The sequence below is a fragment of the Xenopus laevis genome, chromosome 8S, assembly GCF_017654675.1.
Source record: "Xenopus laevis strain J_2021 chromosome 8S, Xenopus_laevis_v10.1, whole genome shotgun sequence".
NCBI lineage: Eukaryota > Metazoa > Chordata > Amphibia > Anura > Pipidae > Xenopus > Xenopus laevis.
Window position 1 is genome coordinate 83,891,215 of NC_054386.1, and position 14,022 is coordinate 83,905,236.

Consider the following 14,022-nt stretch of genomic DNA (forward strand, 5'->3'; position numbering starts at 1 on the left):
GACTCACTGAAACTTGTGTGTACTTTATTCACTATATAATATACCTGAATTAGCATTTTACTGGCTGGTTCCTCTGCAAATTGAAACAGAAATGCAAATGACACAAACTGTTTGTATCTAAGAGACAGGATGAGTCAACAAATGGAAAGCCATTCTAAAACAACTGGATTTGCTGAGTAATCTTTAAAACGTTTATAATCTCTTCCACTAATCCAATCACAATTGTAACTCTTCAGAGAGGTGACACCTGAAACTCACAGAGGTGTAATTCTGTGGGATTACTGTGATAGGATTACCAAGGTATCATTCCAATTAACATTGTGCTCTGGGAGGGGGTCACCGATCCTGTTAACTGATCTAAATTGAACCATTTAGTTGATACACTTCTTATCTTTGTCCCTGCTAAGCAGAATCTCTGGGTTTAGAGTTGGTACAATAGTTACGAAACAGTTCAGAGTCTGCACCTGAATTACTGAGCTGCCAGACTCCAGACAGGGACATTCAACTTTAAACTTAGATTTTGGAAAAATGGCAAAAAAATAAATAATGGAAAGTAATTGAAAAAAGTCTTTATTTCTGGGGAACGATCTGAAAACAACTGAACTGAAAAAACATATTTGGAAGGTGCTAGGGATGCACCGAATCCACTATTTTGGATTCAGCTGAACCCCCGAATCCTTCACGAAAGATTCGGCCGAATACCGAACCGAATCCGAACCCTAATGGGAAGGAGAAAACATTTTTACTTCCTTGTTTTGTGACAAAAAGTCACGCGGTTTCCCTTTCCCACCCCTCCGAATCCTGCTGAAAAAGGCTTCCCTAGAAGGTGCACAACCCCTTTGAAGTGGTTATTGTTGAGACCAGGCTGTATATGAATAATGGTAAAGGCATTAACTTTTGGAATATGTTAGTGAAAGTTCTGAGCAGGGGTTTGCATTATAATAAAGCTGTCCTGTGCTATACATTTAGCTATATAAAAGCTACTAACTGGTCAACGTCTGTTCCTAACTGTCTGGTTTGAGACCTGCCATGTATATTGGTGTGTTTTATGACTATAGTCATAGGGGTAAATATCAGTTTCATTTTGCACAAAAATATATAGAACTGCAAAGTAAAAATAAATACTGACAGTGTTTCTACGATTTTATCTTTTTTCAGGTTTGTCTCCAGGGCAGATCTACACATATCCTGCTCGCTGTTGGCGGAAGAAGAGGCGGTTGGATATCTTGGAGGACCCTCGCCTAAGGCCCTGTGAGTTTAAACTTGGTAAGAAGTTAGGTTAGGGATCCCGAGGTGTATTCTGCTAAAGGAGAGACTTGCAATGCACTGATCACAGTATACGGAAGAGGTAACTGCTGAGATTATAGCGAGGGAAAAAATGAACTGTAGCAGGGTTGAACAAAGGCTGTGGAAATCACATGGACAATAGTGGTATTAAAGGTCTAGAGAGACTGCAAGGTCTCAGTAAAAGGAGTTTTGATGATACTTGTGGAAATTCAAAGTATTTTAAGTAATGTCCGAACAAAACTGCTTAGCTGGAAAAGAGAATTTTTTTGTTCTGTTATGTAAATGTGACATAGTCTAGTAAGATGTAGTATTAGTAGTATGAAGGAATATAGCTAGGAGCAGATTTTAGAAAACACACATGTTCTAGAACAGTGGTCCCCAACCAGTGGCTCGTGAGCAACATGTTGCTCTCCGACCCCTTGAATGTTGCTCTCCATGGCCTAAAAGCAGGTGCTTATTTTTTAATTCCAGGCTTGGAGGCAAGTTTTGGCTGCATAAAAAACAGGTCTACTACCAAAATGAGCCTCCTGTAGGCTGACAGTCCATACAGGGGCTACCAAATGGCAAATCACAGCCCTTATTCAGCACCCCAGGAATATTTTTCATGCTTGCGTTGCTCCCCAATTCTCTAAAATCTGAATGTTGCTCCCGGGCAAAAAAGATTGGGGACCCCTGCTCTAGAATATCTATTGAACACAAGTTTTCCTTAGTCTTTCCAGTTGGATATTGCAGGAGTCAGGGCACATTGATTACTTTAAGCTGAGCATCAATGGTTTTTGGAGGCAGAATATCAAGAGTCTACTGTAGGCAAGAAAGATTGAGGTAGCGGATGTGTAGAGGGTTTTGAACCCAAAGCATGTAAAATATTATTAAGGCTGTGTGCACTGAATCTTTGTGAGACCCAGCCATGCAATGTCTTTTTGGGTTGTGTGCTTGATCCTTGACAAAGGGAATCTTCTGCTGGTAGATACAGTGGGTTATGTTGAAGGTAAGGTACAGAAGACAGCAGAGCATGTTGAGAGAATAAAGCTGGCCATAGACTCAACGATAAAGTTGTACGAATTGAAGTTTCATATGATTTTCGGACCGCATGGATTGTCCCGACATTTGGCAAATCAGTCATTTAGTCGATTGGACATTTTAGAAGATTTGTGTCAGCTAATGATAATATCTCTGCATGTATTGCCTGACGATATCAATGGGTGACTGTCACTACTATTTGTTGGACGTATCTTTCATACGATTGCTGTTAAGGCAAGAACATCATCTGGTTTGTTATTTTACTACTTTATTTAATCTGAATGGTTAGTGGTCAAAAGATTACGACATCCGATGGTTCGTCAGATACAAGGCTAATATTTGCATGTCTATAGCCAGTTTAAGAGTGAACTGCAGGATCAAGTAATGTGTTCGTTGAAAGCATGTGACACTGAAATTCAGCTGGTAGAGATAGAAATAATGGAGTGTCTACTGATCTGTTAACTGTACACTGTTGATAGCATTTTCTTTGGGGCTCGTGAGAGGAGGCACAGATATTTCAGTGAAATTTTAAAACGGAAGATTGGTCATAAATGTCTTGATGAATGAAAAAGAGACCGTTGATCTGATACAGAATTATTTGTAGTTAAGCTTGATCTTTTTTTATATCTTTCTAAAATCATACAAAATCATACAAAAGTTTTATCAGTAAGTATCTGACTGTGGATGTGAACCTGTGCTCAGCAACACTTGCAGTGCCTTGCACGTCTCTTCAGAAGCATGTCTTTAAACACCAAGGGCAAGTAATAGAGGCTACTTTGTAGTTCATGTCCTTTAAATACATTGTAATCATATTTTGACATATTAAACTCCTCTGTTTGTAAAGTTCTCCGTTACAATCTGCAGACAGGTGATAAGACAATACGGTATAAACAAACTTAGCACTGTCTGACCCACTTCTAACAAATTGCAGTCCAATTAAAGACAGAAGCCGAACACAAGGAGCAAGGAGATTAGCTGTCTGGTTGATGCCTAGAAATGTGTCTCTAAAATATACTCATCCTCCGATATACAGAAACCAGTTACAGTCTGAGCCTCCGCCTTTAGGGTAGTGGCAGACAAGGCTACTGGGGGAGATTATTCACCCTGCGACAATTCGCCTCTTCTTCAGGCGACTAATCTCCCCTAAATGCCTTCCCGACGGCTAGAATGTAAATTGCCAGCGTGATGGCACTCGGATTGCTACGTTTTCCGAAGTCATTTGAAGTTGCCTCATGAGGAAACTTCAGGCAACTTCAGAAAGCCGAAGCAATCCGAGTGCCATCCCGCCGGCGATTTACATTCTAGCCGTCGGGAAGGCATTTAGGGGAGATTAGTCGTCCGTAGAAGAGCGATTTGTTGCTGGGCGACTTATCTCCCCCAGTAGCCTCGTCTGCCATCACCCTTAGGGGCAGATTCACTAAAGGACGAAGGTTTTCGCTAAAAAATCGTGAAATTTGAAGGATTTTACTCAAAAATCGTGAAATTTGAAAGGTTTTTATTAAAAAATTGTGAACTTTGAAGGATATTGAAGAAATAGTGAAAATCGGAAATTGCCAAAACGCGGGAATTGCCGCAAATTCGTGCCAGGCGAATTTATTCACCCATCACTACATTTAACCTTACAGGAAAGGCAGCAGATATTTATAATGCAAATATGCAGAAAAATACAACCATGTAGAGGAACCTAATTATCATTTTACTTTTAGTAAAGTATAATGATATATTAACCAACCAGCTGTGACCAGGTGCTGTCAATTGAGCTACTTATTACAGACAGATGCCTGTAATGTGCAATCAATACTTTTTTTGCAACAATACACAGAATAATTGTCTCATTTCACTCTCCGAGCAAGAGGCATATTTTTTTTTCTGCCTGCTTTTGACCCCTCCCAAACTGCAGGTTCAAATCCCCAGTGTAGTGTTTCATTTTCTTCCATGTGAGCCAGATGGAATCCTTCGTAGAAAGAAGTAATATTTGGGAGCAGGAACATGATCTTGATATGTATCGCAATGTTGAATTACAGCAGAACCATGCCAACCGCAAAGATCATGAAAGTATTTTCCATTGTGCTACGATTGGTGAATGAACAGAGATTGTCTCTTGCTGAAATTTAAATATGTACTGTATATATATATATTTATATATAACAGGGGACCGAAACGTCGGTTGTACATACTATGCAATGATACATTATTTTTTTGACACTTTAAGAACCCTTAGTGCTGGTGTTTGATATATATATATATATATATATACACATGTACATAATATAGACTGATGATAGTTAGATAGATATATACTGTATAGAAATATATATAGAACAGGGCTTTCTCATAAGGATAGGGCAAAGATAGATTTTACTCTGCGCTCCCAGCATCCAAGAACAGTTTTGGGAATAAGAACATATATATATTATATTGTGGGAGATTTTGTCCGTATGTACTTCAGGGATGTGTGAGCAGCAGCAGATGGAGGCCTGTAGGTGGGAATTCCCCCTCCTCTTCAGATGTGGCCAAAGCCCTCTACATTACCAGGGACTCTAACTCCAGCCTGTATAAAGATTATTTATTGTAAAATGAACATTAGTGGAGGAAGGATAGGATACGTGTTTGGTGGTTTGCATAATTTGTGAATTCTCGTATCTACTGTCTATATATTTGACATTACATTCCAGGCCCTTGGCACCCATCAGTTATCTTTATGGACCTACATTTGGCACTGCAGCTATTGCTGAACTTGAACTCACAGAATTCAAGCCAGAGAACAAAAAAGCTGCCTTTGTCCCTCCTATTCACATTCTTCATTTGTCCTTTTTCTTTACTCTTTGCTCCTGCAAGCAATGCTTTCATAGTCCTCCAACTTGATGTTATGCCTTACTAATTATCCCTTTCCTCTTCTAATTCCAAATTACCCTTCTTCTTTGTGTCTAGTGTCTTTTTCTGCTCTGTATTTTTTTATTTCTTAGTCTCTCCTTCTTCTCGATCTCCCCCCCACCTTTCTCTCTCTCTCTCCCCCATTCGTTCTTTCTTCTCCCCTCTCACATTTTTCTTCAGCATTTTTTTTTTAATTCAGCTATTCGGTAAATGAAAAAAGCAGTTGCCATGGAAACTATCAAACCACATGACTAGACGCATTAATGTTTTTTTTTGTATATTTGTCTGAAAAGAAAATGCAATTTTATTTCTATCATAAAAAAAGGCAGGACGTCTGTGCTACGGAGCAGACCAAAAATTGTATAAATCATATATATAACATAGTAATGCACTTAACAGGAATACTTGTGAAAGAATCAAGATTTATTGAAAAAATCCGATGTTTCGAACACCAACTGTATAAATGTGTGTGTTTGATTTCTGATCAATTAGTAAAATTGGCTCCATTCATTTTAAATGTTTTTTCAGTAATTTAGCCTAATTTGGCCTAATTCAGTAGCTTTTTTTAATATTTCTTCCAACGCTTCTGTGTTTTTTTTTTATTATTTTTTGCATTCAGCTGTTGGATTTGTATTTTGTTTAGGTTGGCGTTTACTCATAACATTGGTCTGTCTATCCATAGACACACAAGAAAAAGACTGGCAGCCAAGAGAGTTTGTTTGACAGTGACCACTCATGCCTAAATTCATGTAGCCAATCTAGAGAACCTTGGTAAACAATGATTTTAGTATAAGATTCAAAGCATTGCAAATATCAATGACACTTCTAATTATGGTTGCCGCCTAACAAATTTAGAACTAGACAGGCCAGTTTTCCCTAGGGTTTTTGGGTTCAATATAGCTTATCCAGGGTTCTAGGCAAAACTCAGCTGCTGGGACCCCCCATAGACAAAGTCCCTGCCTGCTTCATCCCTTTACGTAATCACTTAACCCCTCAACATCAACGCCCCAGTACCCATCAATGGCAACATCTAGTTTGGCAGATATTGCAACCCTTCTTGCAATTAGTTCAGGTTGCTGGGCTTTATAGACTCCATTGTGATGCCATTTAAAGGAAAACTAAACCCTAAAAATGAATATGGCTAAAATTCCTTATTTTATAAACTGAACGTATCAAACCAAACTAAAGGAGCAGCATCTCTTTAGTTGTAATGACCCATGCCTTCAAAGTTGTTACATGTGTTTCCCATTTTGGATTCTGTGACTCTCACATGCTCAGTGTGCTTTATGCAGCTGTTGAGAAGCTAATCTTAGGGAACGTCACAAATCATCAAGCAGAAAATGAGGTTGGGCTGAATTATTTACTGAACGGCCTTAATATTGTGACTTTTATATTCTGTATATACAGAATATGAGGCGTTGGTCCCTAAGATCAGTAACTGATTGCAGCATCAGGGGCATCTCTGGAGGCACGGATATTTACTACTAAAGGGCTGTGGTTGCCTTGGGCTGGTACAGAAGCACAAAACATAATGTACAACATTTCTGTCCTATTTCTTTATTTAAGCCTTCATTCTCCTTTAAATGACACACATGAAGGGGCCCATTTACTTAGCTCGAGTGAATAAAAAAAACTTCGAATTTCAAATGAATTTTTTGGCTATGACTTCGACTTCAAATCGAACGATTCGAACTAAAAATCGTTCGACTATTCGACCAGTCGATAGTCCAAGTACTGTCTCTTTAAAAAAAACTTCAACCCCCTACTCCTTTAAATGACACACATGAAGGGGCCCATTTACTTAGCTCGAGTGAATAAAAAAAACTTCGAATTTCGAATGAATTTTTTGGCTACGACTTCGACTTCAAATCGAACGATTCGAACTAAAAATCGTTCGACTATTCTACCATTCGAAAGTCCAAGTACTGTCTCTTTAAAAAAAACTTCGACCTCCTATGGGGAAGGTCCCCATAGGCCCCCTATGGGGAAGGTCCCCATAGGTTTTATATCAAATTTGTTTTTTTTAGTCAAAGAAAAATCGTTAGATCCATGGATTAAAATCCTTCGAATCGAACGATTCAAAGGATTTAATCGTTCGATCAAGCGTTTTTTCGTTCGATTGAACTATTTGCGGTAAATCCTTCAACTTCGATATTCGAAGTCGAAGGATCTACATTCGGCAGTCAAATATCGAGGGTTAATTAACCCTCGATATTCGACCATATGTAAATCTGCCCCTCAGTGCTGCCTTTATAGATGGATAGATGGAAATGTCCCTGATTTTTATTAAATTACCCCTTGTGGATGGGGGATTATACAAAGATCATGATGTCGCCTAAAGATGTATTTTTTGGAGGCCTCGGCTATCTGGGTGGCACAAAAAGAACTTGGCCCAACCCATGGTTCTCCAAAAATGTTGTTCTCTTGAAGCATCATTATTTTTTTGCTGGAAGGAGGTTCTGAAGTGAAATCTGTCTGTCTCTTGTTATTTTTTTATCTGTATTCTCCTGCCATACACCCCTTTATGACAGACACTATTTAAGAAGTCTAGGGAGGTGATCTGCTTCAATCTACTATAGTTTATGTAAAGGGGAGTGAGGAGACTGCTGAAAGGACTCATTCCAGTGATGTTTGGAGTAGTGATGCACATTTTAGACTTACAGGTAACTTTGAGTTAAAAGTATTACCACCGTGGATTCAGATGAAAAGGTAGCACTCCAGTCAGTATGCTAATTTATTGCTGGATTTATTCCCTTACCCCTTCTCCGACTTCCTTGCTAGGTTTAGGGTTGGAACAGGTTAAATTTAGGGCTCCAGAATTTGGGCTTGGGCAACTATAGATTATAAAGGGTGGGTAAGGCTCAGGCTTCTAGAAAAGGCATTTTTAGTCTGGAACCTTTTCAGCAATGCCACTTTCCAAAAAATCCTTGTCATTGAGCTTCTCTGAGGCTAGCTAAGGGGAGGAAATGTTTTAGATTTAAGAAAAGTTTATAAAGCGATACTGGCATGTTGCCTGACAAACCTGGAACATATTATCTTCACTCATTATTTCACTTGCCCTGTAGACAGTTCAAGATGTGTTTATATGCCCATTTACTCTCCACTCTTCATTAAATGTATCCGTGCTGCACATTAATGCACATTATTACTGTGGCCATTGGATTGCTATGGCAGTACATGGTCGCTTGATAAACAGCTGCATTCTGTAGTGGGTTGTGAGGTTGCTGATGAAGACTGTGTGTTGCTTTTTCATAGATATTGTGCTTGCTTAGCTGTTGGTTATGCCATATACTGTTGTGATTGGGAATGTTTAGCTGGTGCGGACAGGGGCGCTCCCCTCACCTCAGGTGGCAGCGCCCCACTAGGTACCAGGGGCGGCAAAAATGTCACTCCTGGTACTTTAAGAGCCAAATTTCTGGTTCCCATCCTTTTGGGGGGACAATGCATTATGTTTGCTGTATGATTATGGAATGTGCTTAATGGGACACAAAACAAAGTTAATGTGTTACTGGAACAGACAGGTCAGTGGGGATAAAGTTAGTGGGACAGAGCAGAGTCAGTTTTGTTACTGGGACACACAGCTTGAGGAATTGTGCTAATGGGATATACATGCCACTGGGGATGTTGATTCTGGGACAGACTGTAGTAGATGCTACTTTTGCACGTTTGCAATAGTTCAGACTGGTAAAACCCATACAGAGTGATGTATCTGTGATCATCTGCCTTTGTACTGCTGCAGTCTTCATGACACACCAAACAACCAGACCCCCTTCACCCCCACCTCTGCTGCACCATACTGATTACTTCCTGCCTACACTTTGATTGGCTTTTTATGGCTAATTGCAGATTGAAGTGTCTTTTTAAGGCCTTAACTGTGCTAATGGATCGCCTTTTTGGATTTGTGTCTAATATATCTGGGAGGGAGAACATCTGCTTGGCATACTTTTCACACTGGCTGGTAGTGACAGACCCATACATACATGTGCATGAATATCCAGCTGTAAATATGCATTTTTATGCAACATACAGTATGTATACAGTATGACTGGACTATAAAATATATCTAAACACATGCTGTTTTCATGAATAGCATATATATATATATATATATATATATATATATATATGATCCTCAACGATCGGATCAGCCCGATATCGCCCACCTCAAGGTGTATGGCCTCCTTTAGGTTCCTTCTTTGGGAATGGTCAGTGTTAGTGGTGAGAAATCCTTAAGTTTATGGCAAAAAATAGCTGTCTTAATAAAAAGGCTTTCTGGCAGGAATAGGATTTTTACTTCAATAGGCAAACTTTATAAGCGGGGGATGCACCTAAAAAAAAGAAAGAATGTATGGTAGAAAACCATTAAAAAAGGTGCAGTGGCAAAATATCAAAGAACAGGGACACCAGGTATAATTTACTGTGGTGAAGTTGGAAAATAGTGGCTGAGCAACCCAAAGGAATCAAGCAAAAGAAAAAGGGTGAGCAGAAGTGCCAGGGGAAAAGACAGTGATAGCAGAGGAGGTGTAGGAAGAAGAGAACGAGAGGACATTGAGATAAGGGGAACTGAACGAGAGAAGGAACAACTAGAAGAGTGAAGGGGATAGAAAAATGAAGAGCCTTATAGGAAGAAACGAGGATGGAGACTGATTAGAGAACTAGTAGAGAACAGAAATACAGGGAAAAAAAGGTAGAATAGTATAAAATATCATTACTGGAGAAGGAAATAAAGTGGGCCTTAGTTAAATTACATATATACTTACATAATTATGAGGGCAGATGTACTTACCTACTACCTCTTTTTATTGATATTGCTGAATAAATAATAAAGCCACTTGCTTAAAGGACCAGTAACACCAAAAAATGTAAGTGTTTTAAAGTAATGAAAATATAATGTAGTGTTGCCCTGCACTGGTAAAACTGATGTGTTTGCTTCAGAAACACTACTATAGTTCATATACACAATCTGCTGAGTAGCCATGGCGGAAATTGAAAAAAGGCTGTATGGCACAGGTTAAATAGTGGATAACAGATAACACCATTATGTTCTACAGAGCTTATCTGCTGTGTAACCTGAGCCTTTTCTCATTTGAATGGCTGCCCCCATTGCTACACAGCAGCTTATTTATATAAACAATAGTAGTGTTTCTGAAGCAAACACTAGTACAGAGCAACACTGCATTATATTTTTATTACTTAACAATTACATTTTTTGATTTTACTGGTCCTTTAAAAGTGTGTGGATTGAAAAAAAGGGCAGGAATGTTTATCCTACAATACAATATTTGCTGTGTATGTAATGATAAATTCTGGAGGCAGACCTGCACTTTTCCAATTTTCTTTTTTCTAATAAATAAATATTTATTATAGGGATGTACCGGATTCTGTTCGGGATTCCGGGCAGGATTTGGGCTTTTTCAGCAGGATTTGGATTTGGATAAATCCTTCTGGCTGGCCGAACCGCATCCTAATTTGCACATGCAAATTATGAACGGACGAAGAAAAATGCGTAACTTTTTGTCACACTTTTTTTCCCACCCCTAATTTGCATAATTAGGATTTGGTCCGGGATTTGGCCGAATCTTACGCGAAGGATTCGCGAAGGGTTTGGCCGAAATCAAAATGTTGAATTCGGTGCATCCCTAATTTATTATACTGTTACATAGGTTTCTATGTTGTTTATTCAGGGAGGAAATGGTGCAATGGCAAGTGTACACTTTGAGAAGCACTACCGCCCTCTCTCTCTTAGACCAAGAGGCATGTTTATAAAGATTTGTGAATTTTATACCCAAAATGCTCACAGGGAGTGTGTTTCTCAATTCCCATCATTATCCCTCCATGCATTCCCTCCTTCTTCCTTCTCTCATTCCATTTATTTTTTCTGCCCAGCAAACAATCCTTTTGTCTGATTTCTATGCAGTCATACTATTTGTACTGTATATGTTTATACATTCTGCTGCATCTTATGTGCAGGAAAATCTATGCACCCTTCATTCATATGACTACTGTCTGGCACATTGTTCAAGGTCAAGAGAATGTTATTATCAGAATAAACTCAGGCATCTGCTGCGAGAACACAGAATACCTGAAATTATTCAGCAATATCATCATTAAAACAAAAGATTAAAGGGATACTGTCATGGGAAAAAAATTTTTTTTCAAAATGCATCAGTTAATAGTGCTGCTCCAGCAGAATTCTGCACTGAAATCCATTTCTCAAAAGAGCAAACAGATTTTTTTATATTCAATTTTGAAATCTGACATGGGGCTAGACATTTTGTCAATTTCCCAGCTGCCCCATGTCATGTGACTTGTGCTCTGATAAACTTCAATCACTCTTTACTGCTGTACTGCAAGTTGGAGTGATATCACCCCCTCCCTTTACCCCCCCCCCAGCAGCCAAACAACAGAACAATGGGAAGGTAACCAGATAACAGCTCCCTAACACAAGATAACAGCTGCCTGGTAGATCTAAGAGCAACACTCAATAGTAAAAACCCATGTCCCACTGGGACACATTCAGTTACATTGAGAAGGAAAAACAGCAGCCTGCCAGAAAGCATTTCTCTCCTGAAGTGCAGGCACAAGTCACATGACATGGGGCAGCTGGGAAATTGACAAAATGTCTAGCCCCGTGTCAGATTTCAAAATTGAATATAAAAAAATCTGTTTGCTCTTTTGAGAAATGGATTTCAGTGCAGAATTCTGATGGAGTAGCACTATTAACTGATGCATTTTGAAAAATTTTTTTTTTCCCATGACAGTATCCCTTTAAGTAGAAGCAGTTGAAAAGAAGAAAACAACAAGCAGAGTATAAAATATTTTTCCTGCCTTCCAAATAAATTTATGTTCCCAGATCTAGCTTTTAGGAGACACACGCTGCTATTTCGGGAGATCAGACGCCCAGCAACAAATCGATTCTTCTTTGGGGGACTAATCTCCCCGAACTGCCTTCCTGTTGGCTAAAATGTAAATCTCCAGCTGGATGGCACTCGGAACGCTTTGTTTTCCAAAGTTGCCCAAAGATGCCTCATGAGGAAACAGAAAGTCGAAGTGAGTACCATCCCACTGGTAATTTACATTCTAGCCAGCAGGAAGGCATTTAGGAGAGATTAGTTGCCCAAAGAAGAAGCGATTTGTCGATGGACGACTAATCTCCCGAAAAAGCAGCGCGTGTCCCTGCCCTTAGTGTGGATGACACTAGTGTACTGTATATGGTATGTTGTCAGGCTACAATTCTGTAGAGCTCAGGCTGATGCTTCTGATCTGTCAAATGGGAAATCTAAATGCAAATCTGGCACTTTCCCCATGATCATATGTGCTTTACAATTCTTTTCCAACGTAACCAGCAGCCACCTTAAGCTGGCCATAGACGCAAAGATCCCATCATACGAATCATTGTACGATCAGACTTCCCCATCTCCCGACCTGCCACTAACCATTCAGATCAAATAAAGTAGAAAAGAACAGATCAGCTGATGTTCTGCCCCTGACAGCAATCGTACAATAGTTATGTCCAACCACAGCTACAGTCTCCCACTGAAAATCGTACGATCGGCAATTCACGCAGAGATATTATCGGCAGCCGACAGAAATCTTTTAACCTGTCCGATCAACCAAACGACCGATCTCCGCCGGACGAAAAATGTCGGGACTCTCCACACACGGTCCGAAAAACTTTGCGTCTATGCGATCTTTGCATCTATGGCCAGCTTTATCCACATTTCCTCATTACCTTCCTCTGCACAAGGTCATCAACTCCAAGTCCAAATGGAGGCAATATGTATAAATGGCTGTAATGTAATTTAGCCCTTAAAATAAATAATAACAAAACAATGTGTCTCAATAGAATCTATAATCAGTTAACACCAAGTGGTTGTAATAGCAGTGCACACTTGAACTGAGGTCACTAAATCATATCCTTTTATTCAACAGTAATAACCAGTAGTGATTTGTTTAATTATAATATATATATATATATATATATATATATATATATATATATATATATAATACACAAAAGCCATGAATATCCTGTAAATTATATCCTTATAAACGGTGAGTTCTGATGTCATCAGTTATAAACGGTGAGTTCTGATATCATTTCTGTCACTTGACATTGAAATTTGTGTATTATAATAAATAAAGTAACCCCAGTTGCAAAATATGAGGATATTAGAAGTTGCCTCGGAGTTCCATGACCTGTATAAAAACACTCGGCCTTCGGCCTCGTGTTTTTATATGGTCATGAAACTCCTCGGTAACTTATAATATCCTTATATTTTACAAGAGGGGGTACTTTATTCACTATATATATATATATATGTGTGTGTGTGTGTGTGTTGCTAAAATCATCATTATACCTGTATATATCCAGGCAGACAGAAATAAAGGGTTGAACAGTCCTGAAGCAGAATGACTTTTTACCTTTACTACCCCACAAATCAGATAATCAGCATTACATTAACAAGTCTTTTTCCACCAAGTGCTGTGCCTCAAGTTTACAGCTAAGGAGTATATTTTATTGACCTTTGATTGGGAAGCATTATCTATAAGTAACTGTCTTCTCCTCTAATCACAATTGCTCCTAAAAAACCAGAGAGAAGGGAACCAGAGTAAGCTGAAAAAGCACCAAATAAAATGTGCAATAGACAGAATGCAATACATGTTCTGATAATTGGATGCACGGTTGTATGTTGCCCTTTTACTGCAGTTTACATACTGTATATCATATAGCACCAAACAAGCTCACCTTTCTACCGGCTATTCCATCTAAACTTACGGTGCTGTTACTTCCCCATATGATGATCATCCAGACCTTCCACTCAAGCCTGTAGCAACAAC

The 14,022-nt window shown here is 39.1% G+C and overlaps 1 protein-coding gene across 2 annotated transcripts in view; it reads left to right on the plus strand.

Annotated features, from left to right (window-relative positions):
* The window catches only part of dpf1.S (double PHD fingers 1 S homeolog), a 55,958-nt gene that overhangs the window by 20,292 nt on the left and 21,644 nt on the right, over positions 1–14,022 (plus strand). The window contains exon 4 of one of the 2 annotated variants that reach the window (XM_018233296.2): positions 1,159–1,266. In XM_018233296.2, the coding sequence (XP_018088785.1) occupies positions 1,159–1,266 (108 nt within the window). The remainder of the gene's footprint in view (positions 1–1,158; positions 1,267–14,022) is intronic. The other variant, XM_018233297.2, reaches the window with a different exon arrangement.